Below are 24,807 nucleotides of genomic sequence, written 5' to 3' on the forward strand. Positions count from 1 at the left end.
ACATTTACACTAGATTATCTCAAACTCATTTGTTTCATAGTGGGGCTGCAAAGAGAGCATTTGACACAAACTGCTCCTTTATAATGATTGAGATGTATCTGCACAATGTATAAGCCGCACTTCCGTGTAAGAAAATATGAATTCCTGCTAAGGACAAGGGATAGATTTAACTAGTGCTATTGTTGCCCAATAATAACAAAAATACTGAAAAACAATCCGCAAGTCCAGTACCATGTTACTTGTTTCTCTGTTTAGATAAGTAGGTAGTTTTACTAAACCTTCTAAACAGGAAGAGTGGAGGTGTTGCCCAGACTTTTAATGGTAGTCCGGGCTGGCTGGGGCTTGTAGTTCCACAAACTAAAATGGTGTTTTCTTTCTTTTTCACACATTCTTGCGCATTATTACCCTACACCCACGGCCCCAGGGTGGTAGGAAGTGCCCTTGTGGTTTAAGCACTGGGCTGGGTATTCCTAGAGGGAGGGGGGGGGCTGCAATTTTTTTTTGCAGACCCCACTCCTTACGGAATCCAGCACAGTGTTGAACAGCCTGGGATTGGTTGTCATTATGGCAGGGGGACCCCTGCCGCGTGTATAGGCACCGCTATAGTGCCACCCCCTAGGCCTGGTGCTGGTTTACATGAGATCGGGGGACCACACACCCCCACCCCCCGATTTCACATAAACCAGCAGTAGGCTGGCAGCGCTAGGGTTAATAATGTTTATAGGGTGGGACCCCACGCTTTTAGTTCACCTATTTTTTACAGTATAGCCGCAGGACCCGCCCGCATTGCCCTCTTAATGCCCGCCAGTGTGATTGTCAGCATTTTTCCTGTCAGCAATCACACTGTCAGCATTTTATGTGTGTCGGCATTTCTTACATGTATGTATTTATGTTGTTGGTATTTTTTGCGTGTCACTGTTTATAAATTAGGTATTTTCTACTTGTCTGTATTTTTAGTGTAGGCATTTTAGTGTCAGTATTCTTTGTGTCGATATTATTTGTGTCTGAAATTCGTACTACACCCAGACAGGTCACAGCAGCACAGCAGTAATCTAATAAAATCTGCGACGGGCAGTGATCATTCACACCTAACTCATTTTAAATACCTAGGAGGAAGAGACGTGGCTATAGCCATGTGTCTCTGTAGAAGATCACTTACCACAGGTCTCAGGGGCCCATCCAGCTTGTGGTGCACCATGTCTGTCTACTAGGAAACCAGAAGTTGCGAGGAAAGCAGCCAGGCGTGTAATGAACCCAATATTAGAGTTCCAACTTGCACCAAAATGAATAATAATAATAATTTCAAATCTATTTAAACTGATGGTGTCAACTTCTTCCAACTGTTCAACAAGCTCCTCCTATAAAATCATCCGTAAGTGAATAAATTAGGGGAAAGAAATTAAGATTAGAAAATCCTGCTGAAAATACTTAGGAGATGGGACCTTCGAATACAATACTATTCCAAAATGTCATTATCATACTCAAAAAAACACAGTCCTGTACCCACCATTGATAGCCTCATTTTTATCATATATAGTCCTTTGCCATCATAACATTCCCCTTGTCACTGCATATAGTCCAGTGTCAATCATATACAGCTACATGCTAAACAACAGTTTCATATCCAACAGACGTAATTCTAATGCTCACTATTCCAAGACCCAAGGCAACATAACACACCCATGTCAAATACAACCCCATGTCCACCACGAACAGTCTCATGCCAATCATATACAGCCCCATGCTAGCATAGTAGTTACATTTCATTTATGACTTTAAACAAAACTGCTTGTCTGACAATTTTCAAACTGCTGTACATGGGAATTATTTTAAAAAAAACACAATAAAATATAGTAACCTGTCACACGCTGGGCGTTCGGTTTCTATAACCGAAGCCCAGCACACTTACCTGCTCTCCACTGACCGACGCGCGCTGGCCGTCCGCCATCTTCTTTTCGGGTCTGCACATGCGCAGACTCGATCCCTTTATGTCTTATGCCTCTCACCCGTTGCCTGCTCAATTTTGGCTCCAAGTTCAAAAGGCACTTCCCCCTGCAGCTCAGTGCCTGTTCTTCAAGCTACGTGCTAGGTGCTAGACGTGGCTCCCTTGCTCCTGCTGAATGTTCTCCCTCCTCTGGGCTGTACACCTGCTGTCTGTAGAGCTGACAATTCATCGTGTACTTCGGCCCCACCCCAGTGGTAACCAGTTGTCTGTAGAGCTGACACTTCATCTCTCCTGCTGTAACCTGTTGCCCACAGAGCTGACACTCCATTGTGTACTTCGCCACCAATCCAGCGATAACCAGCTATCTGCAAAGCTAACACTTCATCACTCCTGCTGTAACCTATTATCTGCAGAGCTTCTCCTCTCTACACTTATAGGTCTTGCCTGATACTTCCAGTAAGGGCCGCGACCTGCGGTGCAGACGCAGCTAATACCAAACCACCTTGCGACGGCCCCTGGTGAATACATTCTGCCCGTTAGACTCCGCGCCTTGCTGGGAGTAGTGCTAATTTATGCAGATCTAGGATCTTGACTTACTGAACCGTGACATAACCTCAGCATCTCTGTCATCTCAGGGGACCGCAGAGGGCGGTAATTTATAGGTTTATACATTTCTAGGTTTACTTTTTCTTTTTTTATATATTTCACCCTTTTGCTCCATAAATTAAAGACGGTCTCCTCCAAGTGTCTGGTTCTCAGGAACGGTGGGAGCCTGATTTCTACACTTCTAACATCAAAGGTGCCTCTTGTAAGATATTAAAAGAGCTTTAAGTAAGTCTGTTGTATAACACAGCAGGAAATGATTTTAAGGAGCAAAAGGCCAGACATCAAGCATCTATGTGACTTGTTCCTCAGAGACGCCTACATATCTCTAATAACAGAACCTCAGGGATCTTGTTACCTGTCACATCTGTTCTACGAAAATAACTTGCACCAATGGCTTTAATACATAATAGCGCGTATTAACCAAGAAGACCCTTACGTTGCAGACACACACAAACAGCAGACGAGGTAATTAATTTTAGTTTTATACTGACATTTTACACAGCTTTCAAAAGACCCAAAGTACTTCACACACTATACCTAATACTGCCATCACTTATGGCTTATTTAAAGGTACACTACCTCCAGCCCACCCCCGAAACTATTCACATGAGTATTCTATAACTCTGCCTCCCAGCAGTCAAAATATTAACCCATCCTATGATAAAAACTACAACAAATACATACATACTAACCTATTTTGCAACCCATACCTCCCAACATTTAGATTCACGAAAATCAGGAAAAACTAAGCCCTCGCCCGCCGGCAAATTTAGGCAAACTCCACCCACTTGTGGTTAATCCCCACCCCCTTTGCAGCCAGCGAATCAGGATAATTAACCGAGATTGGGACAGCTGGGAGGCATGTCCCAACCTCCTCAACAACATAAGGCAAGCCTGCCAACATTTGGAATCTGGACAGGGAGCGTGTCCTTATCATGACGTGGACGTGGCGGCATCACGATTTAGCACTAGGCTGCCCCTTGTTTCCTCCAAACATACATAAGTGCCATGGGCACCAGTAGGAGGCAAATGGAAGAAACCTCCCAACACACCGAAATTGGGACAGTTCGGAAGTATGCAAAAGAACTCACACCTTGAGCATAGGCACTCTATGCATTCTGGGTATAGACTCACCCCCCACCAATGTGCATACTGCCCTCAGCAGATCTGGCAAACATGTGTTCAAAAAAACAGCAATTTTGTGTCTCTTTGTAGTTGTAGAATCCCCAAACTTCCCGCTCTCACAACCATTCAGAAAATGTTGCCGTGGTTACAGCAAACTAAAAATCCATGAGAACTCCTAAACCTCATGTACAGTTCCATCTGTATCACATTGAAATACCAGCATATATCTCACATAGTACCTACTGATGGTCATACAGATAGAGAAGTATCCTTATTAAATCTGCTCACATTATAGGCCTGTTTCTCCTAAACTATGAGTAACCATGGGGGACAGACTGCATATCGTCTTATTTACTTTCAGAATATAAAAGTTGTGCACAACAGTTAATTGTGCTCTCATGAAATTAAATGTTCATTTTAATCAATTGGAAATGTTTCCCAGGAGTAACTAGAAAGTATTGTGACCGGAGTAACCTTTTTTAAAGGTGCCTCTATCATCCTTCGTCACCGACTTTCTGCTTTGTTCATCAAATATTCAGCTGTGCAAATCGTACTATTATTTATTAAAGAAGTTTTTTGCAAAAAATATATATTAAAAAGATAATTTACATATAACTTACCTAGAGATTATAGTAGATTTGTGTGTTGATACATTTTATCTCAATATACTCAATCTTCTTATTTGCTATTAATCCTCAGAATTACTTTTAAGCTTCTTTATGTGATATTTGCAATTTATCATTTGGCTAAATTACACTGCTATGTACAAACATCAACACACACTTATTTATACACCGCTATGCCCCAACATCAATACACGGTCATTTATACACTTCTATACCCAAACATCATCACACACTCATTTATACACCTCTATACCCAAACATCAATACACGCTCATTTATACACCGCTATGCCCAAACATCATCACACACTCATTTATACACCGTTATGCCCAAACATCAATACACGCTCATTTATACACCTCTATACCCAAACATCAACACACACTCATTTATACACCTCTATGCCCAAACATCAACACACACTCATTTATACACCGTTATGCCCAAACATCATCACACACTCATTTATACACCGTTATGCCCAAACATCAACACACAATCATTTATACACCTCTATACCCAAACATCAACACACACTCATTTATACACCTCTATACCCAAACATCAACACACACTCATTTATACACCTCTATACCCAAACATCAACACACAATCATTTATACACCGCTATACCCAAACATCAACACACACTTATTTATACACCTCTATGCCCAAACATCAACACACACTCATTTATACACCTCTATACCCAAACATCAACACACAATCATTTATACACCGCTATGCCCAAACATCAACACACAATCATTTATACACCTCTATACCCAAACATCAATACACGCTCATTTATACACCTCTATGCCCAAACATCAACACACAATCAATTATACACCGCTATACCCAAACATCATCACACAATCATTTATACACCGTTATGCCCAAACATCATCACACACTCATTTATACACAACCATAGGATGGTAATACTGTTGATGCTGGTTCTAATAATAATACAAAGCCTTTCCATACCATAGAATAATCTATTTAAATCCCTCCTGTCTTTATAATTGCTTCCAAAATAAAGTCATCTTGGCTTACACCCCCTTAGTAAAAGTTTGCCCGCTTTAAATCTTGCTTTAAGTGACTTATAATATATTTTTTTATGCAAAGTAGTGACCATTTTTGTTGGACTGTGCGCCGTGTTTAAGTAACGACTGGTTTGCATTCTTTTGGCTTCTCTTCCTTATTTACATGAATCGGGGATGTGGGGAGAGCTTCTGCTGCATGTTTGTTTTTGTTTTATACTTTGGTACATAACAGTAAGAGGATCACCTACAGACTTTTTACCCTTAATTTTTGCAGACATGTGGGGTTCCCTCTATTTCTGTTACCTAATTGTTGCAACAGCCAAAACAGATTTTACAGATTGTTCAACACCTTTTGAATTTCCAGCTCTGTAACCCCTGAAACATTGTATTCCAAGGGCGCAAAAATGGACAACTCCTTCAAATTTGTAATCACATTGTGGACCTGATTCGTTAAGGCACGCAAAACAAAGGTAGTGTGCGGTTTTATTTAAAAACGCGCGTAAATTGGGCATACATCCGTATTCAGCAAGTGGCGGATCCGAAGATACGTCTGTTGATGAACACTGGTCTACGTGCGCTTTGCTATAACAGACAATACGCTGTAGGATATGGCCAATATATGTGAAATATACCAGCTCAAAAGAACGCACAGAAAAGAAACAAATATTCAATTAATGTCACCTGTTAATAAGATGGTCATTAATGACAAAACATAAAAAAGTGTTTTTTTTTCCAGTCCCCTCTCCAGCATATATTTATTAAGATGTTATGAATGTCTACTGTACATAAAATGCCCTTTTTACAATGGCACATGATGGCAAACACATGCTCTAGCTGTATACGTGACCATCATCACTAGTAATCAGCACTTACACCAGACCTGTAGCTGGTGCAACTGATACAACTGAAAAACATGTACCTTAGACATGCCAACAGCTTGAATCAGATGCTGCTACGTGCGCTCAAGCGTGGTCCGCTCTTACTGTACACTGACTACATGCATAGGTCCAGCCCCGTCCACGTTCCACCCATGAAATTGTAGGCTGTAGAAGGGGTCCTTTTCGCTCGAATATTAATTGGATGGTAGACAAGGTACTCCCCACAGTACACATTCACAGTTCTACCAAATGTCCCATCACTCATGTTCACATCTTTTGAAGTACATACTGATTTTTAACCCATTCTCAATGCGTGTTGCTGTCATCTATCGCCCCCCTGGACCATACCAACAATTTCTTGAACACTTTTCTGCATGGCTCCCTCACTTCTTATCTACTGATATCCCAACCATCATCATGGGTGATTTCAACATCCCTACTGCTAATCCATGTTTCAATGCTGCTTTCAAACTACTCTCTCTAACATCCTCACTTGACCTCTCCCAGTGGATTGAATCCGCTACTCGTCAGGATGGCCACTGTCTTGGTCTTGTTTTCTCTATACTATGCTCAGTTTCTGATTTCCTTAACACTCCTTTCCCCCTATCGGATCATCACCTTATTAGCTACTCGCCCACCCCCATTTTTTTTATCCTCCCCAGTATCAAATACTTCCAAGACTCCTCACAGAAGCAATATTAAGTTTTCCACCTCTCTTCAAAATCTTCTCTCCCCAATTTCTACATTCTCCTCCCCTGATAGGGCAGTAACTAATTTTCCCCAAACCCTAGCAACTGCCCTTGATCAAGTGGTTCCAGCGACTCTACATACTCCATGTAGACTTCGTTGCATTCTCGTAAAGCAGAACGTCACTGGCGTAAATCTTGTACCTCTAATGATTTCATCGCATATACTGCTATCTGCCACGCCTATCGAAATGCTCTGAACACTGCAAAACAAACATACTTCCAATCTCTCATTTATGCTCAGGCTTCTAACCACAAATGTCTTTTTAACACATTTCAATAGCTTCTCAATCCTCCCACCCCAAACCTTCCGACTACCATCAGTGCCTAGGATCTTGCTTGCAATTTCAAGGACAAAATAGATAAGAACAGACTTGAAATGATATCATCTCCCTTGACAAGCAATCAGCACAATTCCTTTGTAGCACCCTCTGACACTCTCTCTTCATTTGATCCCACAAATGAACAGGAAGTTTCTACTCTCTTCTCATCTTCCTACTCTGCCTCCTGTCCTCTTGATCCCATACCCTTACAAATTGGTAGGTCCCTGTCTGCTGTGCTCATGTCCCCTCTAACTAAAATCTGTAATCTCTCTACTGATATTTTTTATTCATCACTATTCAGGCACGCAGTGATTACTCCTGTTTTGAAAAAACAAAATTCTGACCCAAACTCTCTCTGTAATTACCGCCCCATCTCTCAGCTCCCATGCCCCTCCAAGCTTCTCGAGAGAATTGCCTACACTCGCCTCACACACTTTCTTACAGCAAACAACCTACTGGATCCTCTTCAGTCAGGCTTTCGCTCTCAACACTCCACAGAGACTGCGCTGATCAAGGTTGTCAATGATTTGATCACAGCAAAAACTGAAAGCCATTACTCTCTTCTAATTCTCCTGGATCTCTCTGCTGCATTTGACCACTCTCTCCTCATACAAATGCTACATTTACTAGGTCTTGAGGGCACTATCCTATCCTGGTTCTCATCCTACCTATCTTATCGCTCTTTCAGAGATAATTTCTCTGTATCCACCTCTGTTCCGCTTCCTTTATCAGTATCGGTTTATCAACTCAAACTCAATCTTTCAAAAACTGAATTAATAATATTCCCACCCAAAAACAGATGCATCCTGCCTGACATTTCTATTTCTGTTGATAACATGACCATAAATCCCACCCCATAAGCTTGCTGCCTAGGTGCAATCCGTGACTCACAACTGTCGTTTATTCCCCACATCAACTCTATATCTAAATAATGTTACCTACATGTAAAGAACATTTCCAGAATACGCACATATCTCACAAAGACACGGCAAAAACCTCAATTCATGCACTCATCATCTCCCGCATCGACTATTGCATTTCCCTCTTTACTGGTTTTCCCAAAATCAGACTTGAACCCCTACAATCTATTTTGCATGCAGTGGCTAGATTGATTTTCCTTGCAAATCGTTCTTCCTCTGCTGAGCCACTCTGTCAGTCTCTACATTGGCTGCCTATTTTTCAACAAATCCAATATAAAATTCTTCTACTAGCCTACAAGGCCGTCAACAAAATCGTACCATCATACATCTCCTCACTTGCCTCAAAATATCTCCCAACACGACACCTCCGTTCTGCACAAGATCTGCGTCTCTCTTCCACTCTCATCACATCCTCCCATTCCCGGTTACAGGACTTTTTTCGGGCTGCACCCACTTTATGGAATTCCCTCCCTCGCACAGTAAGACTTTCCTCTAGTCTTCAAACCTTCAACCATTCTCTGAAAACCCACCTCTTCAGACAAGGTTATGATATTCCTCAACCACCATCTTAATCTCCCTAGGTTACCCTATTACCACCCTCAACACAGCTAACAGAAGACAACAACCCTCTGACCAACATTGCTGTGTGACTGATCACACAGCCCACTCAATACTTTTTACCTTTGCATTCTAGCTGGTCCAATGTGCAATATGATGTAGCACATGCCCTTGTGTTTCAAACTCCCATTGTCCCATAGATTGTAAGTTTGCGAGCAGGGACCTCTTACCTCTCTGTCTGTATGTATTACCCAGTATTGTTATAGTAGTGTTTGTTCCCAAGTGTAAAGCGCTATGGAAATTGTTGGCGCTATATAAATAAATGTTGATGATGATGATGATGCTGCAATCTCTGGCAGATAGTCCAGTTCTGGGTAAGCGCAGAGCAATTTTTACACAAACTGTGGTACATATCTGCATTTACATTCCTTAATGAATCATACCCAGTACATTTATTTTTTATGCTTGTTATGTGTGTTTGGTTTTGTGCTATCATTAGCCCACTAATATAAACAGGTCATTATGTTGTCTATTATTCCTCACTGCAGATTAATTCTCTTTTTGTGTATTTATAAAACCAACAGAGTGAAGTCTCTACTAAGCTAAGTGCTGTTCAAGCTGAGGCACACACGTGTTCCAATTCACTTTCATTTGTAATTAACCTCTCTTTAAAATTAGAATTTGACAGCAATTGATAAATGTATAATATGACTCCCAGTAGAACAACTGATAGGAATGTATTGAATGCATCTAATGAGGATGTATAACATTTAGGAAGCACTGACCTGCGCTGGACGCAACATCCACAAACGTTCCATCCCCTCTGTTCTGGAAGAGGAAGTTTGGCCCATTCTCGTTGTCACAGAAAATATCAGAGGCCGCCGAGCTCAGGATTGGTCCAACAGTGACTCCTCGTCCACCTATGAAAGATTACAGGAGGAAAACATTAATGGGAAGAAATAGAAAATAACTGTTTCTTATACTGCAATATCTACTATATAAATGCCTAGTGGCGTGTGTGAAAAAAAAAACCAAGCTGCAGCGCCACCTGCTGGGCAGAGTTATACACTGACCTATATATTTCTTGAAGGAGAAGTGACAGTTGGGAGTGGTTGCCGGGGGTGACAGTGGGGAGTTTTTAACACCTTAAGTAGCTTGATGAAGGATGTGGCGATGAAGATGAAGGATGAGGTGATGGAGAAAAATGATGAGGTGGTGACATGTGGACAAAACCACGTTAAAAAAGGGCGCTTGCGTCGGGAAGTAACGCTCTTCCACTGAGGAGGCCTGGGCTAGGCCCAAATGCATGACAAGAACCTTTTTAACACCTTAAGTAGCTAGATTTGACTAGAATGCATGAGTATCATGTATGGGTTAACTTGTAAGAGTTATATGTGGCAAAAAGTAAATATCTAAAAGAACCATTTTATAACAGAAACAAAAATGACGGAGAAACAGAGATTGCATACAATTAGATAAACAACGCAAGGTATGAAACATTACATTTGTATGCACACAATTTTTACAACAACAAATGAAGAGGTTCATGAACATCTAAACTCCAGTTTGGCCAACATTCACTCTAATTAAGTTTTATTTAACAAGGTACTTATGTTGGAAGTTTATTGATGCTAATCAAGTATTTCCTGACAAGCCCTAAATATGTATACTTTTATGTAAATATGTTGCCACATAACTCACAACTGTCTCTAAATCTGTTTAAATATAAAATATTGTTTAAATATTAATGATGCACACACTTATTCCCAGGCTTGCACAGCTCTTCAACTATATTCCTAGTGGCAAAAATTTCCACCCAGGCTCAACTAAATCCATGATCGTCGTTATCTGGGATAAAGATCACACCATATGTTCCAATTACAGACCGATTTCTCTTTTGAACTCTGACATCAAACTTTTAGGAAGGTTCTCGCCACAAGGCTTAATAGTCTTCTGCCCGATCTGATCGACCAAGACCCGGTGGGGTTTAATCCCAACAGACAGGGCAATGATAATACCCGTGGACAGTGTCGTAACTAGAATTTTGGTGCCCTGGGCGAGACAGGGCACCGGCGCCCCCCCATCTAAGTGGGAGTGGCATTTGACAAGTGGGTGTAGCCAACCTAATGTGCGTGTGGTTAGCACCTTACTGAAAGAATTTGTGTATATATATATATATATATATATATATATATATATATATATATACACATATACACGTATACACACACACAGTGGTGGGATTCCAATAAATTAACAACCAGCTCTCTGCCCTAATGACTATTTAAAGTATGCAAAAAATATATAGTGATAGGTATTGTAATATTTGGTGCACTTAATACTGAAATAAACAATGTTATTTACCCTCCATATGAAGATCTGCAGACACGGGAAGGGACAAAGAGCAGAACTAGAGAACAGTGCAGACACGACGCAGCGGTGCATGGCAGCGGAGCATGGCAGCGGACCCTTTCAGTCAAGATGTGCCTTTGTCTTCCGCAGTGGAATGCATGTGCATTCCACAGACAGGAAGTTCGGCATTTGGAACGCAAATGCCGAACTTCCTTTCTGTGGAACGCACATGCGTTCCACTGCGGAAGACAAGGGCTTTTGTTATCACTGATAACAGAGCTAGGTAGCTGCGCCCATTTGGCCTTGTGCCCTGGGCGACGGTTACCGCCCGCACCACCCTAGTTACGGCTCTGCCCGTGGAGTAATTCACCTCATTCATAACATCAATGTTAAAAAGCTTTCATCCGTTTCTCTCTGTCTGTGGGTATGTTAGGGAATTTAGACTGTAAGGGTCATGTGGCAAGGTCTAATGGCATGTGGGGAGGTCTGATTACATGTAAGGGGCATGTGGAGGCCTGGGTGTCATGTTTGGCGTTCCAATGGGCATGTCATGGGCATGTGGGGAGGTCTGATGGCATGTGGGGAAAATGATGGCATGTGGGGAAGTCTCATGGGCATTTAAAGGGCATGTGGGATGGTCTCATGGGCATTTAAAGGGCATGTGGGATGGTCTCATGGGCATTTAAAGGGCATATGGAATGGTCTCACGGGCATTTAAAGGGCATATGGGAAGGTCCGAGAGGCATATGAAGAGGTGTGGGATGTGGTGTATGAAAGCTTGTGGGTGTATTTTGTGGCAATTTGGGGTCTGAGCGCATATGGTGCTAATTTGGACCATGTGGGAGGGCTAAGCTAATGTGGCTCAGTGGTTAGCACTTCTGTCTCACAGCAAATCGATTCCCGACCATGGCCTTATCTGTGGGGAGTTTGTATGTTCTCCCCATGTTTGCGTGGGTTTCCTCCGGGTGCTCCAGTTTCCTTCCATACTCCAAAAACATACTAACTAACTAAGCAACTACCAAATCAACCCTAGTCTCTGTGTGTATGTTAGGACATTTAGACTGTAAGCTCCAATGGGGCAGGGACTAATGTGAGTGAGTTCTCTGTACAGCTCTGCGGAATCAGTGGCGCTATATAAATAAATGTTGATGATGATCTGCTGTTTTAGCTCTAGAAAAGGTGTTCAATAGGGTTTCCTGGCCCTTTATGTTTTCTATCCTGATGGCATTTTGCTTCCAAGGAATATTTTTACAAGCCATCCATGCTTTATATACTAACCCCACCTCAATGGTTGTGACAAATGGACAGATTTCCGATTTGTTTCATCTACACAACGGAACTAGACAAGGCTGCCCCCTGTTCCCGCTGACTTTTGCTTTATGTAGAAAACCCTTGGCTGCTAAAATTAGAGCTAACAGTGACATTAGGGAACTCCCGTGGAACCCGACAACACAAAATTTAGCTCTCGCAGACGACGTGCACGCGGACGACGTGCTTTTAACACTCTCTACCCATGCATTTCGGGAATCTGTCCGAAAGCAAGATCAATGACTCTAAGTCTGAGGCTCTGGCACTTAATGTCCCTCATAAAACTCGGTAATAACTGGAATCCTCATTCAAATTCCAGTGGCACCCTCAAGCAATGGGCTTGAGGGTGATATTATAACCAACTATTAATTTAAGGTCTAGGCTGTTTAAGGGGGAAATAAGTTTATTTATTAAATGTGAATACTATTCATTTAAAGAGAGAGCAGAACAGGCTGCCAAATGTCCTGATTCTGGTTGGAGAGTCTCGAGTTTGGTTGGCCATCCCACTCAGTCAGTGCTTAATCTATTAATACACCTAATTATTTTAGACCATGTATATATACGCTGTTGGATGCTTGTAATTTATTTATCAATCTTTGCTCTACTGAATCCTCTTCTACAGATTTTGTTACCTGTATTTAGTTAAACGCCTCTTTAGTCCCTTATACTTTTAGCATTGTAAGATCTATTTTTTCCTGTATCACATCCAAGCCTCCCAGCTTCCGTGTCATGTGACCTCCTCTACACGGTGCAGGGAGGTCACGCGGCAAACCCGGAGAGGATAGAGTTCACAGTACCGGGAGGTCACATGGTATACCCGGAGGAGGAGGGAGTGCACAGTACCGGGTGGTCACATGGCATACCCGGAGGAGGATGGAGTGCACAGTACCGGGAGGTCACATGGTATACCCGGAAGAGAAGGCTCTCTTTTCTTCCTCTGTGTGGCCCCTTTGAAGGGCCACCTCTTTCACGTTCACCCTCACTGAACTAGGTAGTGCAAATCCCCCATAATTAGAACGGCATGATGCTATTGTGCTTATTCAGCAGCCTATTAGATGTTAGCTTTTATTTATTTTTTAAACTGCACTATTAAATGTACATTTGGAATCTGATCATGTTCTTCCTGTTTGCTAGTTTTCATGAGCATCTCCCACTAAACGCCAGTGCTATACCTATAAAATCAGGCTTAGCTTGTAAACAGTACAGTAAATAATATGTATACAGGGTCGTGGACATAGACTATGTGTCTCTGGACTAGGGAATGTAAAGGGTTACCAAACTGATTAATCACTATCTATGCTGGCTCTGTTTTCGCCCTTGTTCCCTCCTCTGTGTAGGGAGCTCAGTGGTACTGTAAGTTCAGCAGTAAGGATGCAAAACAATTCGATCCCTATTACTGAAGAGATAGAAAATGCAGAGATAAATTCCACCAGTTTTTACTTAAACCAACATAAAATGACCCATGTCACAGAGAACGCAGTACAGTAAACGTCTTTACCTTTCACCCGCCACAGACCCACACTGATTAGCAGATCCATGTCAGTGTTTTATGCCTGAGGTCTGCCATGATTGCACAATGTGACATGTGACTGCTATGTTGTAGGTGAAGGCGAAGGGTAATTAATGCTTCCATGCATATATTAGAGGGAAAATATAATTTAAAGCAACGGGTGCGTTTCTGTGCCACATGCTAAATACCATCTTTGTTTGCACCTGTATTTTTTTTATACAATAACACAGCGCACGGGCACTTTGGCTATTTAGATGATAAGCTCTTTGGACAGGCATCTCCTTTCTAAACACATGTTTATGTCAGTTTCTTCTTCTGGGTAAATGTTGTACACTGTCTTGGCTTATGTTAATAAATACATACAGACGTGTAGCAATCATCTCCAGTTGGCTGAACAAGTGAAATGTGTTGAGCAGCATAGCAGCCACTTGACACAAACATAGATACCATTATATTACTTTTTAATTATACATTAGCAAACTTAATGTTTAGTTTCTTAGTACAGGAGTTCATGGCTGTCAGTTTATAATGACTGTATCTGCGATACCATCAGTCCTGTGTCATTCCAACAGTAAAGCATCCTGAGACCATTCATGTGTGGGGTTGTTTCTCAACCAAAGGAGTGGGCTCACTCACAATTCTGCCTAAGAACACAGCCATCAATAAAGAATGGTACCAAAACATCCTCCAAGAGCAACTTCTCCCAACCATCCAAGAACAGTTTGGTGATGAACAATGCCTTCTCCAGCATGATGGACACCTTGCCATAAGGTGATAACTAAGTGGCTCGCGGATCAAAACATCAACATTTTGGGTCCATGGCCAGGAAACTCCCCAGACCTTAATCCCATTGAGAACTTGTGGTCAATCCTCAAGAGGCGGGTGGACAAACAAAACCCCACAAATTCTGAGAAGCTCCAAGCATTGATTAGGCAAGAATGTGCGGCCATCAGTCAGTATGTGCCCCAGAAGTTGATTAACAGCATGTCAGGGCGAATTGCAGAGGTCTTCAAAAAGAAGGGTCAACACTGCAAATATTGACTCTTTCCCTAAACTTAATGCAATTGTCAATAAAAATGTCTTTGACACTTATGAAATGCTTGTAATTTTACCTCAGTATACCATAGCAACATCTGACAACATGGTCTAAAAACACTGACTCAGCAAACTTTGTAAAAACCAATACTTGTGTCATTCTCAAAAACTTTTGGCCGTGACTGTATGTCTAGTAAATTTATACATCTATGCTAAGCACAATTACACAGAGAACATTTTTGAGGTTAGTGTCCCTTTAAACTTTTAGGAACAAAAATGAACAGACAGCATCTAATGCTTCTATAGCACTGATTACATATTAAAATCTCTCTAAAAAAATCTACAAACAGTAGAGTAAGAAAATGATACATTAATACAATTAATAAAGCTAATGAATATTTTTCCTTGGCCATCTAGTGATATTAAGTGTCAAGCAAAATTGATATAGCCCATCATAAAACGTAAGTTATAGTTGGTATATTTGATTATTGGGATATCAATAACAGCCCGAACATCTATCTTGTACATTTGACAAGTATTCCATTCCAGTACAATTTCTAAATCTAATTTGCTGGTTGCAATTGGTTAACGTCTCAAGCTGTTCATAACACACAATTAACTGTTGCCATGGCAACTTTGATTCTAATTAATGACAGTGGATAAATCAGCAGACAATGGAACCATAACAGAGAAATTACTTAAATCTATTAGGTTGATCACTGGTGCTAAATTGTTGCAGAATGCATTTGTGTTATAGTACCTAGCTATCAATTACTGTCTGATATCGGTTTAGTTGTTCGACTCTGGAATGTTACTTTTTAGCCAATAAGAGGCAACTTGTGAGTAATTAGCAGACTTGCTTTTCTTGAGATAATCATGCACTCCGAATGGGAGATCACGGAGCAATTTTGGTCATTGGAGTAACAGTGCTGCTATTTCAGAGAATGCACTGTAAACTAAATCACATCAATGCAAGGAAAACTGGAATTAATATGTTCGCTTGGCAAGGAAGTGAAATGAGCTGAATGTTTCTCTAATGTCATATTAAAATAAAATACTGGTTTTCAGAAGCCATTAATCCACAAACACAGTTGTCTGAAACTCTAAGCCAAATGGAAATAGTATAATAGTGTAAGTGTTGAAGCAAAAAAAAAAGTGTTTTTCATAATTAACTTTACTCTGGAAACGTGTCTGTTTCAGCAAAATCCCAAATATTTTACTTAGCAATTGATCAAGGAAAATGAAACAATTTCATTGCTGGCTAATTATAAAATTAAAGTAATGGACATCATCATTGTCATTATCATCAGTTATTTATATAGCGCCACTAATTCTGCAGCGCTGTACAGAGAACTCACTCACATCAGTACCTGTCCCATTGGAGCTTACAGTCTAAATTCCCTAACATACACACAGAGAGACACACTAGGGTCAATTTTGATAGCAGCCAATTAACCTGCTAGTATGTTTTTGGACCATAATACTGTGTGTAAGCGTGTATAACAGATGTGGTCAAGAACATACAGGCGGATAGAGGTAAGGGCCACAGGTGGGAGGTGAAAAGACGACAGGAGAAAGGTCATGCTTACAATATAATGGGGAGGAGAGAGGCTGAGATAAGGTGATGACACAGAGTGAGGATAGAGGTGTAATGTGCATTACAGATGGAGCACATTTCTTCCAGACTTAGGCGCAACTTGGCGTAAGGGGTAGAGGTTCCCTAATCCCTATACCAGGTGTAACTTTCGTTTTATCAGATCTACTGCAATAACACACAAAGACACCAGGGGGTAAATGTATCAAGCTGAGAGTTTGGCGGCGGGTTTGAAAAGTGGAGATGTTGCCTATAGCAACCAATCAGATTCTAGCTGTCATTTTGTAGAATGCACTAAATAAATGACAGCTAGAATCTGATTGGTTTTTCAAACTCGCCGGAAAACTCTCAGCTTGATACATTTACCCCCAGATGGCACATTAAAGAGACGCAATGAGTTGTATCACGCTTCAGCACTGTTGGTTTTCCCACTCGTCTCACTCTTGTCACTGCAGCATAGGTGATAAACAAAGAGTGTAATACTGTCCAATGATATGATACTGTTAAAGGATAAATATATTTGCATCTAGGACATGTGTGATTGGGCCATTTTGCCTGGGGAGAATTGCGTCATTAAGCCCCGTCCTCGCTCCTCAATGGTGCTATTCTCTGCATAGTACAGCTGGGGGGAGCAGGATGCCGCGAAGCTGTCATTATGCACTGCCCTCACCCACTTCACCATGCGACTGGGCAGAATGCTGGAGTTTGACCAGAACCGGGAGAACTCCTAGAACCAAACTCTACGTTGTGTCCTGGTCCTTTATAAACTGCTCTTTTAAACCACAATAATTGCAAAATATTATAAGCTAGGCACAGCAGCTAGTACTGTGTTGAAATACATGTATCCCCCTCTAAATAGTTTGACATTACACCGCATATATAGTTAGCGAAAGTAGAGAAAATAGGGCAGGAAAGGGACAGTTTAATAACTGTAAAATATAAAATATTAAATAAAATATAAAACAGTTAAATATTTGTTACATACTTGTGAAGGCAGTGGAGATTCATTAAGTAGTACCGAGAAGTGTCATCACACATAGGTCAGGGTTGTTTAGAGCAGTGTTTCTTAAACCTGGTCCTCAGGACCCCTAACAGTCATGTTTTCAATATCTCCTTGCTTTAGCACATGTGTATTCATTACTGACTGATACATTGTAACAGATCCACAGGTGGTATAATTATTTCCTTTGTCACCTGGTAAACATGCACTGTTAGGGGTCCTGAGGGCTGGGTTTGAGAAACACTGGTTTAGAAGGTCTGTGAATATCATCTCCGTTCAGCCGCTGGACCCATGGTTGCCGACTGTCAACAGCTGACGGTCGTGAGATTCTAAGATGATTAGTTCTCGTCTGATGTTTGCACCTTCCACGGTCTCTCCTCATCCCATCCGTTCCACACCACCAATAGCAGCACAGAAATGCCAATGGCTGCTTGAATATCAACGACTGATACGCTTCTGCCGCACACACTTTCTCCATCCCCATCAGTTACTCCTCTACCTTACATATCGATTGTTCCCCACAGCTCTTGGATGGTAAGCTCATCCTGTCATTATATTAACATGTTTGTATCATGACCCCTCAATGTACAGCACTGCGTAATATGCTGACGCAGTATTACGCATTTTACATAAATAAAAGGATAATAGTAACAATGTGGTGAATTCATCCTATTCATGCCACATTCATATTTATCAGTAGTCTATTGTAGCTCTTTCTCCGCAAGCTATGGGACAGACAATAAGTGTTACCATGGCAACAAGGAACAGTGACAATAAGTGTTACCATGGCAACAAGCAACAGCTATTGCAACACACATTAATGAACAGGTGTATTCGTATGGGGGTGTGGGGGCCACAAGGGGCAAAGGAGATCACAGCAGAGCTCTATAATGCAACTAGAGGAGACTCACTGATAATTGTAGTATGCCATGTGCAAATAACCTCTTAATATTTTCAAGGTTTAAATAATTAAGAATAATCTTAACATGATCCTGCTGATCTTGTGGGGAACAATCTTTATAGAGATGCATAAATAATACTCTGGGATGAGAAAACCAGAGCTACTTATTTTTTTAAAAAAATTTTTTCCCATAGGTAAATAGAACAGCGTCATCACATGTTAACAAATGCATTTAAATTTAATCTTAATATAAACAAAATTGTTTTCATTTTGCTAATTAAAAAAATAAAATTAAAAAAATCTACGAAAACTTTTAAAACTTGTCACTATCGTTTTTATCAACTTCATAAATGAAGGATGTTTTTCTTCTTTATGACCGAGCCAATTTGCTGATACGCCTGTTCTACAAGGAGTGAGTTTTTCATTTCTTAGTCCACATATTTTAACTTCATATTTTTAAAAGAGAACGTTTCTTTTGCATACCAGAGTGAAATAAATATATTTTTTATTACATGAGTATTATATTGCGAAAAAACAGGACAAAATTCTATGGAAAAAAAATCCCTTTTTCAGGATTCTTTCCCAAGTTATGTTTGCACAAACACTTGTACCCAAAATATTTATGCTAAAATGTAAAAAGTTCAATCTCCCGAGAATAGGGATGCCAACACTTGGCATTGTTATAGGATTCAGGGATAAATGTTCGAAATGTTACTTTTTTTTACACTTTTGTTATGCTGCTACTGCATGTGGGTACAAGCATTTAAAGTAAAGTAATCAGGCACAGGGACAAGACTAGATGGACAAATATTGGGGAGACTTTTGTGACGTTTTGGGGTGATCGTTTTGGAGTTTACACTTCTTTTGTTTATTTATGCTTTATTACTACCACGTATTACTGTCTGCATTTATTTTACCTACCATGTTTTATGTATGCTATGTCCTGCTCTGTGGCATCTTACTATTCAACTACAGTAATAACAATAAAAAATACTCTACTTAGTGAGCCTTCCCTCCACATCTGAAGGAATCCCACGGCCATTCTAGTGACATCACCAGGTCCGCAAGCAATCATACAGACAATAAATGTTACCATGGCAACAAGGAACAGTTACTGTAACACACATTGATGAACAGGTGTATCGGTGGGTGGGTGTGTTGGTCACATACTCTAACTATACTCTGTATGTAGGGTGGGGGCACCAAGGGGCAAGGGGGAATCACAGCAATCTCCACGTACTGGACCTCAGGAACTGAGCGCTATGTGGAGGTGATTAAGAGGCCACAGTAATCCATTCTTGCCCGCTCACTTGACCTGTTTACACGGCATTACCGACAGGGGAGGGCTGGCAAATTTTAACCAGGGGGGCAAGACTCGACTCAGCAGCCTATTAGGAACATTTTGAAGGACAAAAATGCAGGTGGCCCAGTGACCCAGCCCAAAGTAGCCCACTATGGGACCAGCCCCCCTGCCCACCCTGTCCCTGATTACCGACCACCCTTTATCTACGTTGATTCAGAGTCATGAGCCGACCTTGAAAAATATAAACTGGTTTAAGCTTTTTCTTTTTGTTTATTGCGTCCATAGAGTTCGCTTTCTATTCAGTTATGATAAGCACAAGTTTTTCAAACATTTATGGTTATAATAAACTATAGAATTGTTTGAGGACTATGGATGGCCTCATTTTAATTCTCACTGTGACCAAAAGCCCTAAATCTAAGCAAAACTCCAGTAAAAACACTACATTTTACTGAAAGCCTCTAGGAAGCATTACTGTACTGAAATCAGTTTTGTTTCAGCAACTATGCATTGATGAATCAAAACGTAAATCATACTGAATGGACTGATCATTACTTCAGAATGTGGTGCTTGTAAATCTCTCACCCTCCTTTACGCAATATATGTCTTGTGACAGCAAGGATACCCAGCCAATATACAACATTCAAAACTACAAAGTTATTGTAACATTTACATTTATATTTGCTTGACATGCTATTTGCTCATTATGGATTAATTACGTGCTTTCATTATATCTGCTTTTCTTTTGTTTGAAGAGAAGTCCGAATGAACAATCAGAATTCGTTGCAATCCCAGAAAAATCACAACACTCAGCGCCCCCTGTGGTTTCCACGAAGCCCTGGCAAAAAATTTGAGGCTGTGTGATGCTTCAGAGTAATGGGTGTGAGCAGGAAGACTATCCAGAAGCTGCAATCACAGTGAATTGGGCCTCTGGCGAATTCATGCAAGATATGGCCCACAAATGGACTTATCTTTGGACTTGAATCAGGCCAAAAGTCTCAAGCATCCTGGAAAACGCATCCCATACCTGTATCTGTTTCAAAATGTTTTATTTTTGATCACTCTACTGTGAAAAGCGTGCAAACAGATGGCTCCTCACACAGGTTTTTCTGAAGCACTTTGACGTTTATTTTACTTTGTAGGATGGATTGGATAAACAGTCTTGGCAGTGTCTTCAGCAAGCAAAATGAAACTTCCACAGCAATAAACATAATCCAATAGTCCTAACTGGTCACTGGCCATTTGTTGGCACCAGTCTCTCACACACAGATCAAACCCAGCTTTTTAAGTATGTGTGTGTGTGTAGATTTAACCCTCTGCACCTTTAGGCTGTGGTTTCCCAGGGAAACCAGCACTCTTTCCTCTATTAGCAGGTGGCAAAGTGTCCCACTACATACACATACATACATATATATATATATATATATATATATATATATATATATATATATAGACACACATACATACAGGCGCTCCCTGCCTACTAAGATCACGGAAGACCCTGAGCTGGCAACCTTTACAGGTAGACAGCGTCTAACTGCGACCCCTCCATGGCAGCGGCCAGTTTTGTTCTATTGCTAGTGTTTTTTCCCCAATTACAAAGTGCTATATTGTATGCCGGCGCTATATAACTGATTGTTAATAAACAAATATTTGTCGTGGCTTTAATCCATTCAACACTCTTTACAAATATATCTGTAAAGTTTAATTTCCCTGTTACGGGGACTCACCTGTTGCTTAGGAAGCGCGTCCCAACTGCGACCTGACAGCCGGGACGTCACTTTCGCCCCCTCGTCCAACAGCTGGGATGCTCTGTCAATCAGCACCACGTCCCGGCTCGTCTGACAGCCAGGAGCGTGCTCTCTCCATATATAATAAGTAGCAGTCTCCTGAGGCTGGTTGAATCCACTGTGTTCATTGTCTGTCCATTGGCCGCCAGCCTCCCTGCCAGTTATAGCATCCTGTGTGCCAGCTCCTGTCCTGTGGAAACTCTGCTATCATTCATTTGATTCTTGTTGTAATCTTTGGCTTGCTTTTGGACCCTGCTTGAACGCTGATGGCCCCTGACCTCTGCCTGTCTATTGGAATACTCTGGCTTGTAACCAGCCCTGACCTTTGACCTGTCCATTTATCCTGTCTGCTACCAACCCTCAATCTTTGGACTGTTCCTGGTATTGTCTCTGGCATTCCGGTTAATCCCCTCCCATCTGTGCTACGGTCACCATTAAATAAAATGTTACTATGCTAGAGTGAAGACCTGGGGGCATCGGAGTACCTGCGAGCACTTCCTGTTCTATGGCAAAGGCGGCTGCTATAGGTGAAGACCTCAATCCATATGGTTCTAAAAGTTTATTTCAGTAGCTGTTAGCAGTAACATTTCCAAACAATTACATGGGGGCATGACTCCCCACGGCTTTAGAAAAGAAATGTATTTAGTATAAGCAACAACGCCATGGCAGGTTAGTTAAATAATTCAGTGACGAGATATTAACTACAGTATCCCACTTCAGTCTCTGTTTGCTACTGAGCTCGCTGATTAGGTTTATGTTAGGACATATTGAAGACAAATTCTTCCATCTCTGTAATTATGCAAAATAATCAGTAGGTGTTTTCAATTTATCCAAAATCTGGCTATGTCCCAGACAAACATTTTTTTTTATTCATTTAAAAAAGGCTTGGAACCGTCCCAAAATGGCACTCACAGAGCTCTGGATAGAACTGCTGGTGTCTTGTGAGGATTAATAGAGCGTTGGCTCCACGGCTGCATATAGAATTACAGCTTTCTGTCCCCGCGCTCTGACACATCTTCACAAAATGACACTGAAAACAGTTTATTTCTGACTTTTATTTAATTTTTTGTTCTAACTTGGCAGAGCACTACATTTATATAACGGTTTCTAATTTTTTGCACACAGTGACTTTGTACTCTCAAATGTCAATTAGTACATCTGTCCTGAGAACACCATGGACCTGATCCATGAAGTCACGTCTCTGCCGATTTTGATCGTATCGTACGCAAAATCACTCTGTGCATACCCAGAACCGGACCGTGCACCACTAAACGCAGCCCTGTCCGCTCCATCTGCGAACGCAAAGAATGCTTACTACAGCCTATGATCTACCCCCTAGGGATATATTTACTAAACTGCGGGTGTGAAAAAGTGGAGATGTTGCCTATAGCAACCAATCAGATTCTAGATGTCATTTTGTAGAATATACTAAATAAATGATAACTAGAATTTAGTGTTGTTGAGGGAGAGGTTAGGGCTCAAAATCTGCATTGGAGTTGGGGGCTCCAGTGTTACACCATCGGATCTACAAACAATGTTTGCTGAATGGAGACTAACCAAAAAGTAAAAGTAATTTTTTTTAATGCAATTGAGAAAGGAAAATTAATAAAAAATTAACTATGTGGATGTTTTGTTATACAATGCTGTGCCAAGCAAGGTCGCGTTGTTTACTTTTGTCAAATATATGAATTGCCTACATATTACCCAGCGCTTTACAGAGAATATATAATCATTGACATTAGTCCCTGCCCCAGTGGAGCTTACACTCTATGTCCTCTAACACACAGACACACACACGGGTTAATTTTGTCAGAAGCCAATAAAGCTACTAGTATGTTATTGGTGTGACACTAGAGCTAACATGGGGAGAACATACAAATTAAACACAGATAAGGGCAAGGTTGGAATCGAACCCATGACTCCAGGACTGTGAGGTAATGATAACCTCCATAATTTATTGTATACAATCTTCATAACGGACTGCATCCCGAAAGAGCAGTAGTGAAAGTGGGCGGGGATAGAACAACCTGTAGCCAATCAGTTCATTGTGTTCACGGCAGCAGGAGATAAGTGTGCTGTGGGAGGCAGTGAACTGTGACTGACACAGGATGTCATCTGACAGTCCCAGACTGAGAGTTAGACAATGTAACAAGCAGGATCCCCCAACAGCACAGAGTAGTGATCCGAGTCTCCTATCGTACTGGTGCAAGAAAACAGTGCTGTCCAATGGACCTGTATGTGAAACAAGATTCATAAATCTAACTTATTATTTTTGCTGTCATTGCTAAAATTTACCATGTAATTTCCTGCTCGGATGCAGTTTATATAGCAGATAAATGGACCTTCAGTGTTTAATGTATGTTTGTTTCTGAAGCAATATAGCCTCTAATGTCTATTCTGCAAACATTGACATTTCTTTTTCAACAATCCTCTCAGTCATCCACTTCCTAATTGATATGTTTTAATGGAATCAAAGCAATCGTTTGTTCTGCTAAAGGACTAATTGCTGATAATAATTATCTTTCTACATAGTTATTTAGAACATATTTGCTGAAAGAAACTTAACTTGTAATGTTATGTCATTTATTTGAATCCAATTTAATGATTTTAAACAGTGCCTATGCCCTCTATTAAAAGCTATTAAGCTAAGCAAAAATAGACACCAGGAATAGATAGTGAAGTTCCTGAGCATTTGTATAATATATAGCGTCGCTTCTATAAATGTGTTGTGCCTACATTAAAAGAAAATCTCATGTGGCTGTATAATGAAGAATATTCACATATTGAACAGTAAAAGTGTTTTATTTTTTTTCAAAAATGTGTCACAACAATTCTCTTTAAAGCTCTGCGCCCGTCTACTGCTAAGATTAGAAAAGTGCTGCTTTCCTCACAGTGGGTGAAACAAGTCATATTTTAAATTAGAAATACATAATTCTTAGAGTCTGGTTCTACAAGACACGTGTCTGCCTATCGTATGCAAAATCACTCGGCGCATGCGCTGAACCAGACCATGCGCCAAAAATTGCAGCCATGTCCATTCTGTCTTCCAGCGCAAGGGACACTTACTACAGCCTACAAATTCAGGGGGTGAACAGGGCAGGAAGGGGCATTTTGCCATAGTCATAGTTACAGTAAGGGCGTGCCAATCTCAAGCACATACAGCCACGTCCAAATCCAGCTCTGGGCATCTCTTAGGTACTTGTTTTTCTGCCGTATCTCTTGCTCTAGCTACAGGGCTAGT

General features: G+C 41.0%; 1 protein-coding gene across 5 annotated transcripts in view; it reads right to left on the bottom strand.

Moving 5' to 3' along the window:
- Window positions 1–24,807, bottom strand: part of CRTAC1 (cartilage acidic protein 1) — a 534,303-nt gene that overhangs the window by 109,881 nt on the left and 399,615 nt on the right. For all 5 annotated transcript variants that reach the window (XM_075215949.1, XM_075215948.1, XM_075215947.1 and 2 more), the window contains one exon: window positions 9,562–9,696. In XM_075215949.1, coding sequence (XP_075072050.1) covers window positions 9,562–9,696 — 135 coding nt within the window. The remainder of the gene's footprint in view (window positions 1–9,561; window positions 9,697–24,807) is intronic.

The sequence above is a fragment of the Mixophyes fleayi genome, chromosome 6 (genome assembly GCF_038048845.1).
Source record: "Mixophyes fleayi isolate aMixFle1 chromosome 6, aMixFle1.hap1, whole genome shotgun sequence".
Classification (NCBI taxonomy): Eukaryota; Metazoa; Chordata; class Amphibia; order Anura; family Limnodynastidae; genus Mixophyes; species Mixophyes fleayi.